At 42.8% G+C, this 16,074-nt stretch overlaps 1 protein-coding gene across 1 annotated transcript in view; it reads right to left on the bottom strand.

Annotated features, from left to right (window-relative positions):
- GALNT9 (polypeptide N-acetylgalactosaminyltransferase 9) overlaps window positions 1–16,074 on the bottom strand; it is a 126,305-nt gene that overhangs the window by 58,343 nt on the left and 51,888 nt on the right. Inside the window, exons 5-6 of the mRNA XM_088532485.1 lie at window positions 9,035–9,232; window positions 263–380 (exon numbers count right to left, since the gene is read on the bottom strand). Of these exons, the coding sequence (XP_088388611.1) occupies window positions 263–380; window positions 9,035–9,232 (316 nt within the window). The remainder of the gene's footprint in view (window positions 1–262; window positions 381–9,034; window positions 9,233–16,074) is intronic.

The following is a 16,074-nucleotide window of genomic DNA, read 5'->3' as shown; positions in this document are numbered from 1 at the left end:
TTCCTCTGCCTCATTAGTTCAAACACTCAGAGAATGAACCCTATGCATATTTCTGCCCCTATTTCCATATTTCTTACTTTCAACAGTTCTCTCAAAGCCGGTAAGAGCAGGAATATTCATTTACTGGGATTGTTAATTCCAGATAGCACTGCAGCATCAATCATGAAAGTGTAATAACCCATCAGACAGCATTTCGGTTGGGCCACAGACTCCCCATCTTTCTCTGCAAATGGACATTACACAAAGTCTCTTTGTTACTCACCCTCATGCCCAATTCAATATTTTCTCCTCCATAGACCTCCATACCAGGATCAAGCAAGCCGATCTCACCAAAGTATTCTCGGTCCACCACAAATGAGCATCCAATCATGGCTGGTGTTCTACACAGAAAGAGCAGAAAAGAAAAGTGAAGGCATTTACTAGGCACCACAGACTCCCCAAAAAACAAAAGTTCTGTCAGAAATGAGGAGTTTCCTCCCATTTCAGCGGGAACTCAGTAGACCAGTCTGGAAAATCAGGAAAATTGTAGCCTATAAAATCATTTCAAATACTGAGCGCTTTTGGAGGTGACCTAGAAGAACGGGCTATGTTCCCTCTTCCACTGAAAGGAAGACAATTCTGGACCATCTGGCTACAACATAATTTCCAACAGTGCTAACTGTAAAAAGACTTTAGGAAGGTTTTGGTGTTTGCCAGTTTCCTATTTTCTACTAGAAGAGAGAATGTTCTACCTATAGCTCGAGTTTATAAACATACAACCAAAAACAATGGTGTAAAGAAACAAAGATGATGGAAAAATCTCTAAAACATATTTTTAATAGGCTCCTTTGTAAAGGACTTGCATTATACCATCACTATGAATTCTCTCTTATCCACGTTACTAATATGACTGCTCAGTTTATACAGAAAGCATTCACAGGGCATTTACCAGAGACATCCAAGAAACACAGTCACGAGGCAGCTTCGCACACGCAGCAAAACTGCCCCAGCTGGGAAAGCAAGCACATTTTGTGCCAATGCACTGGGGGAGCTCAGTGGTGGCAGCAGGTGGCTGCTGGAACCGTGTTATCACATCAGGTCTTTCTACTCATCAGGAGGTCACCATCTCTTTGGCAGGAGGTTAAAAAGGCTCCAAACAAATAGCCAAGTATATGGTTAGATAAAACAATTCTTCGCTCTGGGGCCTAATACATATCCCAACACTGCAGCACACAGTCCGACCTGTGACAGGACCTATTTGGTACCCTTGAAAAGGTTTATTTGCTGAAGCACTGCTATTACCTATCTATAATGGACTCTTCTGTAGCATTTACATTACTGGTACTGCTTCAGCATCTCTTCCTTGAACTTTTTCTCCGTGTGAAAGCCATTGCAACCTCTCAGATCATTACAAGCCTATGCTGTTCTGCACTCACGTTTTCTCTGCATAATTGAAAAAGGCAGTTGTGGATAGAAACACATTTGATGGGCACTGTTTCTGACAAAGAATCTGAAATAGCTTGATTAACTCTCACATGGCACCCTAGCAGGAGATGCATTCATGCATTCCTTGGGCCGTGGGCTGGGAAGGGTTAGATTCAGTGATGTCTTCAAAGGTAGGTACTTCGTTTTCACAAATGACTTTGGACTGCAGTAAGGGGCTCTCATCTGGCTCCTGGTCCCTATTCATTCAAAAGGGCTGGAGGAAGTCAAGGCCAGAAACCCCAAACCCCACTAAGAGCCGTACTGGTATCACCACCAGCCTCAGAGCTTTGACCTCTCCCATTCCCCATGGAATTCCCCCTTTCCTAAATGCAGGAAATGCAAGCACTTCTCTGTTTGGCACCGCTGATCATGAGGACTCTGTTGAATCAAGCTGTCATGAGAAGTGATCTGAGCACTCTATAGAAATCCTGCACGGTCCGGGCACTCCTGGCTTTTGAAGTGATGCATACACTTCACCAGATGCTACCAGTGCTTACACCAGTGTCTTAGAGAGATGGATGGCATTTATAAACTCAAATTATTTGCTAAAAATGTGTCTTCGTGTTTAAGCTTCTATCGCCATGACGGAAGACAGACTTGCCTAAAAAGACTGAGAATTCTCCTGCAGAGTGAGCTAGACTTACCCTACATACATGCCACTATCCCATGCTATATCACTGAAAAATGATTTTTAGTGAATGTGGTCTAGAAATTGAAATAAAAGTGGCATGATTAAGGAAAGAGAATTCAGAAACTCTAAAATACTCCTTTGAGGGAATGTTAGGTATTTCCTAACTTTAATCATGATAAAAAGAGATGGAGAGAAAAGAAAACATCAGTCACTTTCTTCATTTGCCTTTTCATGTATTTAAAGGCAAGCACAGGCTTCACCAGAAAATAGGCAGAAGCGTCTCTGCTTTGCAAACCTGAGCTGCTAGCTCGTGATTAGACCTACTCTCTTTTCAGACCCCTAAAAAGCCTGCTGGAGGCAGCTCCTTCAAGCAGTATGATGCTCCCCTGAGGATGTTTCTCCTTCCTTCCTAATGAGGAATGGTACGTCTAGGTTTTGCAGGCTGCTCTCAGGTGCTGGAAACTCTTTCCCTGGAGGATGGATTTTTGCAGCTGCCCATTAAAACACTGACTTGTTAATTGAATGGGGGTGAAAAATATGTTTGGATGCAACTACATGAGCATCACTCGCAGATGAACACCTTTGAGCGCGACTGCTTTTTCACTTCTCTCTCTTCTACATTTTATTTCTTCTCATTTGATATACTCAAATGCTGGCAGACCCCACAAACCTTCATGGTATATTCAGAAAAAGAAAATGTTTTCAGGAAGGCAACAAGAGCAGGGCAATGGCAACAACATCCAGGTCTCCACCCAAGCTAACTAAAAACTGCAAGTGTCAGTACCTTTGCCTACCCAAATTCGGCTACTCACTGCCACTGCACATCCACACAGCAGCAGCCCCAGAAGCTGAATGACAGTGACGTTAGTGTGGGAACAGCTGGACCTGAGCAGCCCCTGGCTGCATTCTGACCTGGGGGCAGAACTTGCCTAGGATGCCCTGTGCTGAATTTTCTGAATATTGCATGTTGATACTTCACCATCCAACTACAGTTTGGGACATTTAGTCTCATAAAGCCCACGCTCTTAACTCTCCTGTGGTTTGACTGACCCAACTGTAAACTAAGTACAGAGCTACTGCACAGACCAGTGAGCTGGTAACAGGGCTGGGAACTGGGAGACCCTGCCTCTATTCCCAGCTCTGTCATTCATCTGGTCTTCAGTGAGTCACCTCCTCTACAGTCACCTCTGTTCCTCCAGCTGCGAAGCACAAATAACAACACTGGACAAAAGTTTCAGAACGGCAGCTTATGAGCCTATAACTCTGTTTTAAAGGAGTTTTAAGCATACAGTATTGCAGTTTTATACTGGACTGCAGTGCAACACTGACATGTTATAAATACTTCAAAAAAAACCCCTGCCTCTAAGAAAGCATATGGCCCCCACTTGGCTGCCACAGCTGGTTTTTTTTTTCCCAGTACCTGAACAAACATCAATATACCTACCACTTTTAGCATGGTGCAAAGACTTCCCTTGGAAGTCAGAAAAGGATATAGGAGCAAAAGCAACTGTAGTAGCATGTCTTAAACACTGCTCAGTAGCCAAGGAGCAGTAAGAGTGAAGGTGCATGACCTTAGCACTTCACAGCTGCAAAGTAAAGTAGATTAACTTAAAACAAGCCTATTTTATGCAAGTAGACTTTTTCCCTTAAGTCATGGACTTTTTCTTTCCTTGGAAGGCAAGTATTGCAAAATAATAATTGAAGGTGTACCATTTATTACCAACACCTCAAAGGTGTTGAGGGACTTAATTGATCTGTGGAGTATTCTTTGACACTGCTGAGGACGCTATAAGCATAAATTATTATCAACAGCAGCAGTCAAAGGATAATGTGGGAAACACAGTAAAATGGCTTTTGCAGCTAAAGCGTAAAACGCAGCACAGAAGAGTATTGATTCTGCACTGGAGAAAGACAGAGCATGGTCAATTTGTGGAAATCACCTGAGGGCAGACCTTCCTCTGGGGATCACCCTGGGGACAGGGGGGAAGCAGAGAGCAGCACCGGGCTGTGGCAGAGCTGCCTTCCCTCCGCTCGCTGCTGCGGGGGCACAGCGGTGGCAGCTCTGATGAAGGGTACCAGGCATGCAGGATGCAAAACGAATGCCATTTGCTGTCAGTCTGGGTTCAGACAATTTACTTCTAGCAAAAGCAGCTGGAAATGCTGCCCGCGTCTCTTCTGTGTGCCCAGGGTGCCTTTCTCAACACCAGCAGAGCTGCACTTGGTCGTGTGCCAGATCTCCAGGAGTCTGTGCCTGGGCCAGCTGGATCCCCCTTCGTTTCCTTCCCTGTGCAGAGGAACCGAAGGGAGCTCTGGTGGTTTCACCACGACCAAGGGAAGGAGAAAGCGAGGAGCACGAGGCAGCGTGTGACACGATGGAGCTTCCTCTCTGCCCCCTGCCTTAGGGTCACTAGGCACGCAGCCAGCTCACACTGAAACAGCTTTCAGGGCACACGGTGACAACTTACCTACCAATGCATATATGCATACATATGTGGTTGACAACAAGTTAGCCCTGAGTCAGCACTGTGCCCTTGTGGCCAAGAAGGCCAACGGGGTCCTGGCTGCATCAGGAGGAGTGTGGCCAGCAGGTCAAAGGAGGGGATCCTGCCCCTCTACTCAGCTCTGCTGAGGCTGCACCTGGAGTGTTGGGTGCAGTTCTGGGCTCCCCAGGACAAGAGGGATGTGGAACTTCTAGAGAGGATTTATCCATCTTATGAGGAAAGACTAAAGGAGCTGCGCCTGTTTAGACTGGAGAAGAAAAGACTGAGAGGGGATTTTATCAACATGTACAAATACCTGAGAGGAGAATGTAAAGAGGATGTGATAGACAAGTGGGGGAACCTGCAGGTACCTCTGCAAGCAGTTAGTTTTTCTTACAAATCATGTCCTCTGCAATGAAGTCACATCAGGCTGAGAACAGAACTCAGATTTGCTGTTCAAGAGCTACAGGAAAAAAATGACAAGCTTAATGATGGGCAGGCTTGTCAGCTGCTTTGGAGAGCTACAGCAATGGAAAAAAAAAAGGAAAAAAAGAGAATTTATAGCTAGGAATGCAGGAAAGTAGAGATAAAGAATAACTTCCTGATGCCCCACAGAAGTGCACTTCTCAGAACAGGCAGAATACCCCATAGAATCTGCACAAATTATTAAGAAACAGCTCCATTGTAGGCCCCTATAGACCAACACCTAAAAAGATAGCCATTGACACACTAGTTTTGTTAGTGCATGCCAGCAAGGTTCCTCCCCAAGGACATTTGAGATAAGATGCTCCCTAAGCTTGGTACACAGCTGGATTTCATCCTGGGCTGGGACCCATCACCAGCACAGACCAGCATGAGCCCTAACGCACCTTCAAGATGGTCACAGAGTCTCAGCTGAAGCACAAACAAAACCACTTGTCCTTGGCCATGTCAGACCCCCATTTCTACGGGTGAGTGAAACCCACTTGTTTCCAGGAGCTGCTCCCTATGTGAGTGCATATACACATTGCTATTGGTGCTGGGGAGTATTAAAGCAGTAAGTGGGAACATATGCAATGATGCAATGCACGACTGCTGCTGGAGGAAGATAAAACGAAAGCCGTGCTCTGTGTGGCTGAGCGAGGCTGGCTAATGAGTCTAATGCTAGCGCTGCTGATCACTAAATCAAACACAGAGCAGTCTGTCAAATCAGGGGAGGTGAGGGAACAGGGCCAGAGACAGAAAGACAGAGTTCAGGGCATCAGATGCCTCCCTGGTTCTTTCAAAAAACTATAGTATCTTCTGCATACAGGAAAAAAAAAAAAAAAGAGGTTGTTTCAGTGCATAGTCAAATTAATTAGAAAGCCTCTGACATTGTATTCTTGGTTACACAGTTTGCTGCCAGATGATAAGGATGTTTTGGGGCAGTGTGTTCTCAGGAATGCAAATGGAAAGTGACATGATGGACACGGTGTGTCAAAATAACAATCCTCATTTAAATCTTCACATTAGAGTCATCTTGCATCTCAAATGTCAAACATGCAAAATGGATTGCCTGTGGAGATTGATTTGGGAAATATCAGTTGTTCTGAAGTTCAGGATATTAGCAGGGAATAAAACATAAACCAACTTTAAACTGTATCAAAAATCTTTACCATATCTGACACCTAATTCTTATTTTTTCTTTACCTTTTACCCTGATAAACAGTCCTGCAATTTTTTGAATGGGCCAAACAAGCACAAGGAGCCAAGCAGCTGCAGTGGGGACCGCTTTGCATGCCTTGCAAACCAAACTGAAATGGAAAGCACAATCGCTGCACAGAATGTGGAAAACTCATTCCAAAATAAGTCTGTGCAAAACTAAGATTTTTGCAAAAGTCTGCTCATTCCTTCAACTTCCCCTTCCTTCTGAAAATACAATTTAATTTTTTTACACTTAGTAATTGCCCGTTGTATTTCAAGTCCCAATTCTAAAACAGACTTCCTGATCCTTTTCATCAATAACACTCGCATGTTCTCTCTTCCCATTACCATAATTACACTGACATATCACTTAAAGACCACAAAATTGCATTGTATTTCTACAGCCAGGCATTAAGAAGGAGCACAGCCAAATGCTTTAGCAAACCCACGCCAGTGCTCTTGCTCAGGATGCCCATCAGAAATCAGTGCAGTGGGGCTGTAATGTGCATGGATCTCTCTTAGATCACTGCCTTCCAAGCACATGCACCCAGGGAGACGCGTACATGTTCACGGTTCAACATTGATGTCTCTGCATTTTAAGGCATGTAATTCATAATTTGCAGATACTTATGCAATCAGAACATCTCAGCGCAAGGGTCGGTGGCTCTACTCCTAGCTCTGCTTGTCTCACCTCCCTCTCTGGGAAGCATATGCAGTGTCGAAGTGGAGAGTTTCTTCATTCAGGTTCTGCTCACAATAAAATTGTTGCTCTTGGGAGCCAGCCACTTACGTGCATCAGATTTTGCCATTACTCAGTGCCTGGTTTTTTGGACCTGATTCACGGTTGTAGCAGCCCAACTCTGTGCCAGTAGAAATCTAGCAAGAAGCTGAACAGAAACGTGAGGAAAACCCAATTTAGCGAGCCTGCACTGCTGAAAGGAAACTAACTCTTCTCTCAGTGTTACAGGGATGAGATTCCAATTCATTATTAAAAAGGTCTGTGGTTGCCTTTCCAGAAGTGCTCTGCAGATGCTCCCGTAATTTAGGGGTTGTGTTAGTTACCTCCACTGAAAATCCTGCCTGAGGAACTTGCTGAGGTTTATGAGACTGTTGACTTCAGAACAGAGGACACTCAAATACCAGAACAACTCCTGTTTAAAATTAATACTGTGATTCCACATACAAACTGGAAGTAATGAAGTGTGCAAAACCTCTAGGGAATAAAAATCTGAAACCCTGAATTCAGAAATGAAAGGTTTGCCTGATGAATTTTTCTTCATCAATAAACTATTTCTCAGCGCTAAGTGGGAAGAGACATAAAACACCTGCTGCACTTCGAAAACAATTTGAGGAGAGCAGGGTGTGATATCCAGGAAAACTGATTTCCTCAGTAATTACTTCCCTACTTACTGAGGTTTAAAGCTGAGCAAAGGGGCAGTGATGAAGGACAGTGCTGTTCCATCACAAATAAGGTTAATGTTACTGTATAGCTCTGTTCTGCAGTCACAGGGCACACAAATGAACCTAGGAGCAACTGGCAAAACTTACTCAAACACAACCGAAATATTATTTTCAGCCAGGCAGCCAGAGAGCCCCATTCAACCCAACACTTTGAAATGCGAGCAGTCCGTCTACATTCTTTCCCTTAAATAAGGCCACCTGGATACTTTCAGCTCAGTGTGGTTTTTGAAGCAATAGATTGGAAATGGACTACTTGGGACTTCACAGGACAAGCTTTGTGATGGAAGGAAAGGAAAACAGAGCATCACCTCTGCCAGAGCCTCTACTGGGATAACATAGAGGAGCTTTAGGATGTGAGTGATACACATCAAGATGAAGGTAACTCTAAAGCAGGGATTTTCCACCTAAGACAGGGCAAAGAAGTCACAAGTGCATGTTCAGGCCTCATATTTTTGTAGCATTTATTTCAACAGTAAATAAAAAAAATACTAAATATATAAAATAAATAAAATACTAAAAAAATAAAATACTAAAAATAGTAACCTTCAATCCAGTATGGTACATCTCAGAGGAGCTGTGAGACAGCCATCCGCACCAGAGAGGAAGGGCTAGCAGACATGTATTTCAAACAAAGGGGAAAAAGCTTTTCTCGATGTTCCTGTTTTCCTACTGTGACAGTAACAATTCTCAAAACACCATCAGTATTTCTGAAAAAGTATTTCTTTTAAAAAATCCACTTCTGTCAGGTAGAATGTTACCTCACAGAGAGAAAAACAATAACATGCTCACTACATGATCCTATTTCTTTTTGAAATTCATCCAATGGAGAAAAAAAAAAATCAGAAATCATGCAAGGCTCTCCAAGAAAAAAGCAAGCCTTCAACAAGGCAAGGCTAATACACCTCCTACTTGTGCTGCTGGGAAACTGGTTTGGGCAGAGGTCCAAAGCGGCGAAGTAAAGGCAGCTCCTTTGAAATCACATACAAAATACCTACATGTCTTATACACAACATTTATCTGGCTCAATATTCATGCTAGAGTTTGCTGGAGAAAAAGAAATGATAAGAAGATAGATCCTGCTAGACTCTAAGGGCCACAATGTGAGTCTGAACCACAGTTTCACAGTGAGAGCACCTGCATTTCTGCACTCACAGTGCTTGGATAGCCCTGACGTGACACACGCATCCACGGCTCTGCAGAGCCTTCTGTTTTGCTCAGTTTCATTTTCCTATCCCTGCACAAAACCTACAGCCTTACCTAGCTTAAATCTCCTGCTGGTAGACAGCTGAGATGGAAATACTGTTAACAGCAAAGTGACAGCGCATGGGAGCTTTACCTGATGGGAGCTGACTCATCGCCTTTATCGAGCCAGTCCTGTGGTGGGATTATGTACATGCACCAGAGGCCCCAGTTGTAGCCGTGGGCTGCATTGGCATATTGCTGCACTTCAAAAGTGTTGTACTTGATGTTGTCGATTGCTGGTAAGATGATCCGCTTCCGATCTTCCTTGATCCGGGTAAGTGCAGGTTCCACCCTGAGAAAATAATAACAGAAAAACGTTTTAGAGACATGCAGTAATCCCGGATACCTCCTTGCAATCCCTATAACATGCAACAGCCCCGTGAGATGGCAGCCTGTAAAGCAGCTTAGGGTGATTGAAGGTGCAGTACCCTCAACACGCTAGGGGCTTGGCAAGGGATAACCCACCCTGCAACATCACATTAATTAATTATTGCCTCCATGGAGCCGTCATTCTAAGGTCACTAGTCCACATTGCACCCTACTGGTTCAAGAATCCCAAGTTTTGCCAAACAATTATTCTGATGTCTGAATCAGACATTTCAACATGCTCTGGGCACATGTGGAGAGACACTGTCACCATCTGAAAGTAAATGACCTCCTGGTGGCTACACCACAAGGACACCTGCTAGCAGTTAACATGGGGCTGCTCTTGCTGACAGCGCTGCAGAACCCAGTGCCCACAGGCGGCACTGAACGAGTCTGAAGGTTACTCAGAAGCTTTAATCTTGTTTGCTAAGAACTGACCCCATCGGATCTAGTTTGAATGACAAGAGTGGCCACGTTGAGCCTTCCCAGGCCTCTTCGGGGTGATGAGGAGGTTTCAATTGCCAGATGGTGCAAAGGCAGCAAGCAAGCTGCAGGAAATGTGCTGCCAGTTCAAAAGCCTTTAAAACACCAATGTGCTTCCAACAGAAGCTACATCCCAAAGGGTTTCAGGAAAGGATAATTCCTCAGTGCAAACATTCATTTGCCGCCAAGGTAGTCTGATGTTGCTATGAATTTACAGAGAAACCGATCCGTAGAGGTAGCAGGCTCACATAAGGGCAGAAAGCACTTCTCAGCTGTATCAGAAAGAGCCACCGGTTCGCTCTTTTGTAACTGTTTCTCCTTGAAATGAGCTTTGAAGATCTTTCAGAGCTCGCTCTCACATCTATCCTTTCTGAAGGAATGATGGTTTGCTGGGATTCACAGAGGTAGTCAGGGTTTGAACACTGATTTTTTTTTCTCATTATTCTTCTGTTGTTGGTTAAAAGGCAATTGTTCCTTTGTTGTTTCAATTCTGCCTCTTTATGTTTTATTTGTTACCATATATTTTCTTGTGTTGGCTAAAAGAAAGGGATAAGTTATGAAAGTAATTCGACCTCCATTTTCATCCTCCACTATCAGTCTTGAAGTATCATAACATTTCTGATCTCTTCTGAAAGAAAACAGCATTTTCTCTGTACTTGAATACAGCTAAAATGTTCCTATCTTGGGTACACAGACTCCATTTTACTTAAATGAGGTCTGGTTCCTGCCTGCTTCTTCCCTACCTACCCCTCCATCAGCACAAATAGATTCAGATTCAGTCTGACTACTAGTTGAGGAATTACTGCAAACAAAACATGACAAAACAGTGTAAAAAAAAAAAAAAAAAAAAAAGGATGTATCTGACAAAAAAGCAAGGTGTTGCATTATTTCTCTGGGAAGAAGTCACTGGTTTTATTTGGACTCATCCAGGGGAAAAAGAAAAAAAGACATTTGAACTTAATCAGCTGGATGCTAGTAATACTGAATGCAGAAGTTCAGAAAAAAATAAAAAAGATGATGACAAGAAAGGTGGGAGGAGAGGAAGCACTATGCAAGCTGCAGGGACCCCTTGCCTTCTCCCTGGAGGCCTGGCCAGGAAGGTTATAAACAAGCACTGTGCATAACGCGTGTGACACGCGTTGCTTTGTTGCTCTGCTTCACCTCTTCTGGGTATTAGTCAATGAAACCCTCATGACTGGAATGGCCTGAGGTTTTTCTTACTACTGCAGGCAAACCAGCAATTTTTGGTGCAGCCCTTCCATTGCGCAAGCCCAGCCCTGCAAGACACCAAAAGCCTCCCCAGAAACACTGCAACACTGCCAGGTACAAGGACCTCTGTTACCTTACAGGTTGTTAAATATCTTTTTGCTTTTAAAATACTTCCTTAATTAGCAGGATTATGTACCTTTCTTTTTTCCTTTTTTATTTTTATTTTTATTTTTATTTTGTTGCATGGCATTTAAAGAGCAGCATCCCACAAACAAAGTAGATTTTTTTTTCTGTTGGTTGGAGAAACAAGAAATGTGCAAGATTCAGTACATTATTCAGACTGCCGAATCATGAGATCTTTAGGCCACACTCATGCAGACCCAGAATGAGCCAATGTGACCTTCCAAATCAGGATAAGCAGCTTCTGTTATTTACATAAGATTATAGTTATGAGATTAACTGCTTTAAAGAACAGTGGGTGTCCAACAGAAAAATTCTTGCTACTCCAAGAAAGCAGGGAAGAATGGGAAAAAGAGGAATCTACTTTGTTCTCCTCATATTATATCTGCACTCATCAGCTTGGAGACAGCAGAGGAAATTGCAGCAGAATAACTGAGACATCAGCCAGTCACTCCTCTTCCACCATGAATCATTTGCCTCCATCCATGGCTGTGGTAATTGCTGTGTGTATCATGAGCAACAGGCTCTGGCACTCCCCTCTGGCTTCAGAAACTGAAGCTTTCAAAGTACCAAACAGGTCTAGATGTCACTAACAGCAGGCCCTGGAAGATGAACCTCCTCTTACTTGTGGTTGTGGTAAAAACACATCCTCTTGGAGCAGGTGACTCTTGAGAGGGAAGAACCTGCAGCAGGAGCACCAGGAAAGGACAACAGGGCAGAGAACCCTGCTGCTCTTTCATCCTGGTTGTTGTCTCCTACCTGTGTTGATTTAATAATCATGGAGGAACAAGAGTGAGGTGCAGCTAGCCAGTTCTGCAGTCATCTGGGGCAGTGTGCTGCCTACCCCTCATTTTTGGTACAGTCAGCTTGCAACAATTAACAATAACCATTTTCAGAGTCCTCATTCCAAGACTGTCTCCAAGTGCCCTTGCAAACCAAATGACCTCTCTCACATGTTCCTGCATCCCTTGAGTATTGCTAGGAGAGATCTGGTGCATCAGGGAAGTCACAGAGCAGAGGGACTGGACCCTCTAGCCACATCTTGTGCGTGCCACAGGACACAGAGCTGCACCCACTCACTCCCATAACCTGCAAGAACATACTGTAGTTGACCCTAATCTTTACAGGTCTGCTCTGCAAATACAGAAAAACTATTTCCTGCATTGTGCTTTTTGAAGCAAAAATCTGTAAATGTGCTCCCTTCATAACAACCAAATTATATCATTCCAATTCTTACTTGTCACAGAAAACAGGCATTTGAAAAGCAAGAAAAGTCAACAAATCTTAAGGCCCTCAATTCCATGGATGTTGATAGAAAACAGAGCCTTTTAAGCATGATAGACCATATGGTTAAAATTATTCTGAAGTTTCTACGTTTACTTCTAGAATTCTTCCTTCTGTGCTTATTTTATCAAGTATCTTACTTTGAACAGTAGATTGAGATCATGTAAAGATAAAAGCTAAAAGAGTTGCAAAATTCTTCTCCCTTAATGTCAGATGTCTGCAATATAGACCTCTATATCCAAGGCAATTGTCTGAACTCCCTTCATGCTCAGCAGACAGAGACAGACACAGGCATTTTTATAGTAAGATTCTTCTCATAATAAGGTAGACACTGAGAATGGGTGAGACGAATAATATTCCAAAGGAGCCTATTTTGTAAGGGGAATTTAGACTGCTACTTTGCAAGACATCACACAGAATGCATGTATGCATTTAACACTGGGCCAACTCAGAACAGGCCAAACTCCAGAGGAAATCAGAGCAAACAAAAGCTGTATGTCATCCGACATCCTAATCAGATTGCCAGAGTATCTGTGCCAACGGGAAAGTCTGTTTTTTTCACAAAGCTGAAAAGATCAGCTTCTTCCCAAGCAGATGAAACTAGTTAGTAATGAGCTCATCAGCACACATGATTATATAATTCTCCCTTTAAGTATGTAAAGCCACCTGCTGACTTCAAGCAGACTTTTTAAAAGGCCCAACGCAGGAATTAACACATGATCTAAGAGCACATGCATGCCGTAGGCTGGATACTGTATGACTTTCCTGCTTTAATGGTCTTCACAACACCTAGGAAGTTTTATCACCACGTGTCTACTGAAGGGCTTAGCCGACTACCTAAAGCTCCTCTCAGTTCTTAGGTAGATCCTTTATATTGTCCATGGGTGAAAACCTTTTCTCTTTCAAAATGACCCTTCTGTATATGTACAAAATCTAATGCCTTTCCAAGTGACAAGGATTGTCCTGGGAAAGTTTCTTCCTAAGTTCTGTCCCTGTCACAAATGATCACCCTAGTATTGTAGACTTTGGGCTGTTCTGAGATGCGTAACTGTCTTTTTCTTTCTTTCTTTCTATTATCATTATTCAAATTTTTATTCCAATCAAAAATGAATAACTAATATTAAAAATATCCTTCCCCTCCCCTTTTTTTTTCTTTCGCAAAACAGAATTCACTTTTCTTCTGGCAATCTCTCTTCCATATAATGAAAGATAACATGATCTGACCTGTTAGATTTTATTGCTCAGTGGGTTTAACACTGTAATTTCTTCTGGTTGCACCACTGCTTGCTACCAGGAAGTAAAAACTTAACACAAATTCAGGAGAAAAAAAACCTGTGTAAACTGAAAGTTTATTCTGCATGTGATTTTATATGCTGCTTTCACTGACAATATGCATTTATCAGATGCGGGTGAGCAAATCTACTGATATATATAATTCTTCACTGAAGCCAAGTGAAGAATATTTCATGCAGAATACCTTTCCTGTAAATAAGTGTTCAGAGCATTGAAAAAAAAATCATACTCTCTTCCTCTCTCTCTCTAAGAGGACAGAACAAATTCCCCATCTGCTGCACCTGACGTCTCTATCAGCATTCCTCAAGGCCCTACGAGCTTGCAGACCTGCAGCCCCCAGCCAGAACGGGGTGAATGCTGCAGAAATGCCTGCTGGAAAGTTAAAGATCAGCATTTGGCTGCCAAATCTGAATAGCTCTTTTCTGCACCACTGAAAAGCAATGAGGATGCTTCAATGAACGATCTAGGCTGTTTAGGTAGATGAATAGTTGAAGCTGCTTTTCTGGCATGTGTTCTGAATGCGAGCTGGCACTTCCCTGCACCTCTGAAGGGCCCACATGGCCCTCTTTACTCAGTTAATATTAGGACACTTCTGTTACCTGAAACACATATTCCATTAAGTTACCAAATTGATCCTAAGTTAGTAGTAAAGGCTTTGGAAACAGAGAAGCTCCCTCAACTAACATGTCCCCTCCTTTGCATCTGCATAAGCAGCTAAACAAAACTTCCCAAGTGAAACTCATCATGATACCAGGGATGTTGTAATAAACTGTATTCTGAGCAGCAAAACCCTCTGTGAGCCCCCAGCAAAGGAGGGACTGCACAGGGCAAGGACTAGGAGCTACTACCCTTGTCTTGGGTACTCCTTTATTAGGAGGGATGATCCATGAGGACCTTGGAGAAGGTCCAAAGAGCCATGTACACTCAACTGGAAAAGCAACACGGAGAGTTCACTTGCTGGTTAGAGTCCAGCTTGCAATGTATTGCCTGAACACATTAACAGAGGAACTTTCAGAGGGGAGCAAAGCCCTGTGGCATTACAGAGTAGATGGGATGAACAAAACCAGGTGACGTTTAGGAGGAAATCAGCTCCATCTTTCCTTCACATACTTTTTTTTTTTTTTTTTTTTTTTTTTTTTTGAGAAAAAACAGCTCTGTTTCCTAGAGCTGCTACAACAAACTGCACTATGCATTACAGTATAAAATACCTCCTATAATGTATTATCCACAGACCTGGGAATCTTGATCTTTAGCTCCTTTTCTTAGCTCATTAAAATCCCCATTTTCTGTCTTTTTAAAGCACTGCCAACTTCAGGGATAATCTATAATGATGGTCTGTGTGTGGCACAGACTGATGGATACTAGACATGTAATTCAGGTCCTTTCTCACATCAGGTTATCCCTGTCTCTCTGGTATATTGAAATTTTTTGATGAAATTCTTGTATTCCACTGCTTCCTCATTGATACTCCCCCTTTGTCTGGCAAAATTTTAATTACTACAATACTGCATAACTCTATTCATTGCTCCAATATTGCCTCTGTGATATGTGCAAAAGCATTTCCTAAGATAGGAAGCAAGTATAATACTCTATCATTATGTCTTCTTTTATGCCTCCTAGCACTCTCTTTATGGCTGTCAATATATTGTCATCTCTGTCTTTCACTTACCAATTTCTGCCCTCCTCCACTCAACGTGTCCTCTTTCTCAGCCAGCGAATTAACACCCCATCTCTGCTGTCCTTTCTTTTCTGATCCCCACCATCACGTATTCCCGTTCTCCTTGTCACATTCTCTCCCATCCTTCAAAGGCAGGAGGCTGTATAACGGTCTACGTCTCCTGCAGCACAATTAGTGGCTAGGACGAGATGCTCTGTACCCAGTTCGACTGTGCGTTGCCTAATGCACAATGGGTGGACTTAATACAAAACCCGCAGAGCAGGACTGCTGAAATCTTGAGTGGTATGAAGGCAAAACTGAACTTTACAGAGTTAAATATATGCTCAGACAGGAACATACAATTTCCACAAAGATATATTTTTAAACACAGAAGTATCCGCCTTTCCAGTAAACTGTTAAATATGGACCTCTTCCTATATTCTCCAATTCATTGGAGCCTTTTAGTAGAGCTTTCACAGTATTGCAATATAGATATTCTCCCATAACCATCTGTTTGCATTCACTCTTTCCATCTAAATTTTATTCAAATTTGACTCTATTTCTGCCTTTTCCTACTCTAAAAGTGTATTGCTTATAAAACATAGGACAGACAATTAAGAAGCATCAGATATAACTGGTGAGTAATGGACTTTCTGAGGTCT

This window comes from Tinamus guttatus, unplaced genomic scaffold (assembly GCF_059628265.1).
Source record: "Tinamus guttatus ecotype Peru unplaced genomic scaffold, ASM5962826v1 Tinamus_guttatus_pri_ptg000459l, whole genome shotgun sequence".
Taxonomy (NCBI): domain Eukaryota; kingdom Metazoa; phylum Chordata; class Aves; order Tinamiformes; family Tinamidae; genus Tinamus; species Tinamus guttatus.
This window is presented reverse-complemented; position numbering and strand designations above follow the sequence as displayed.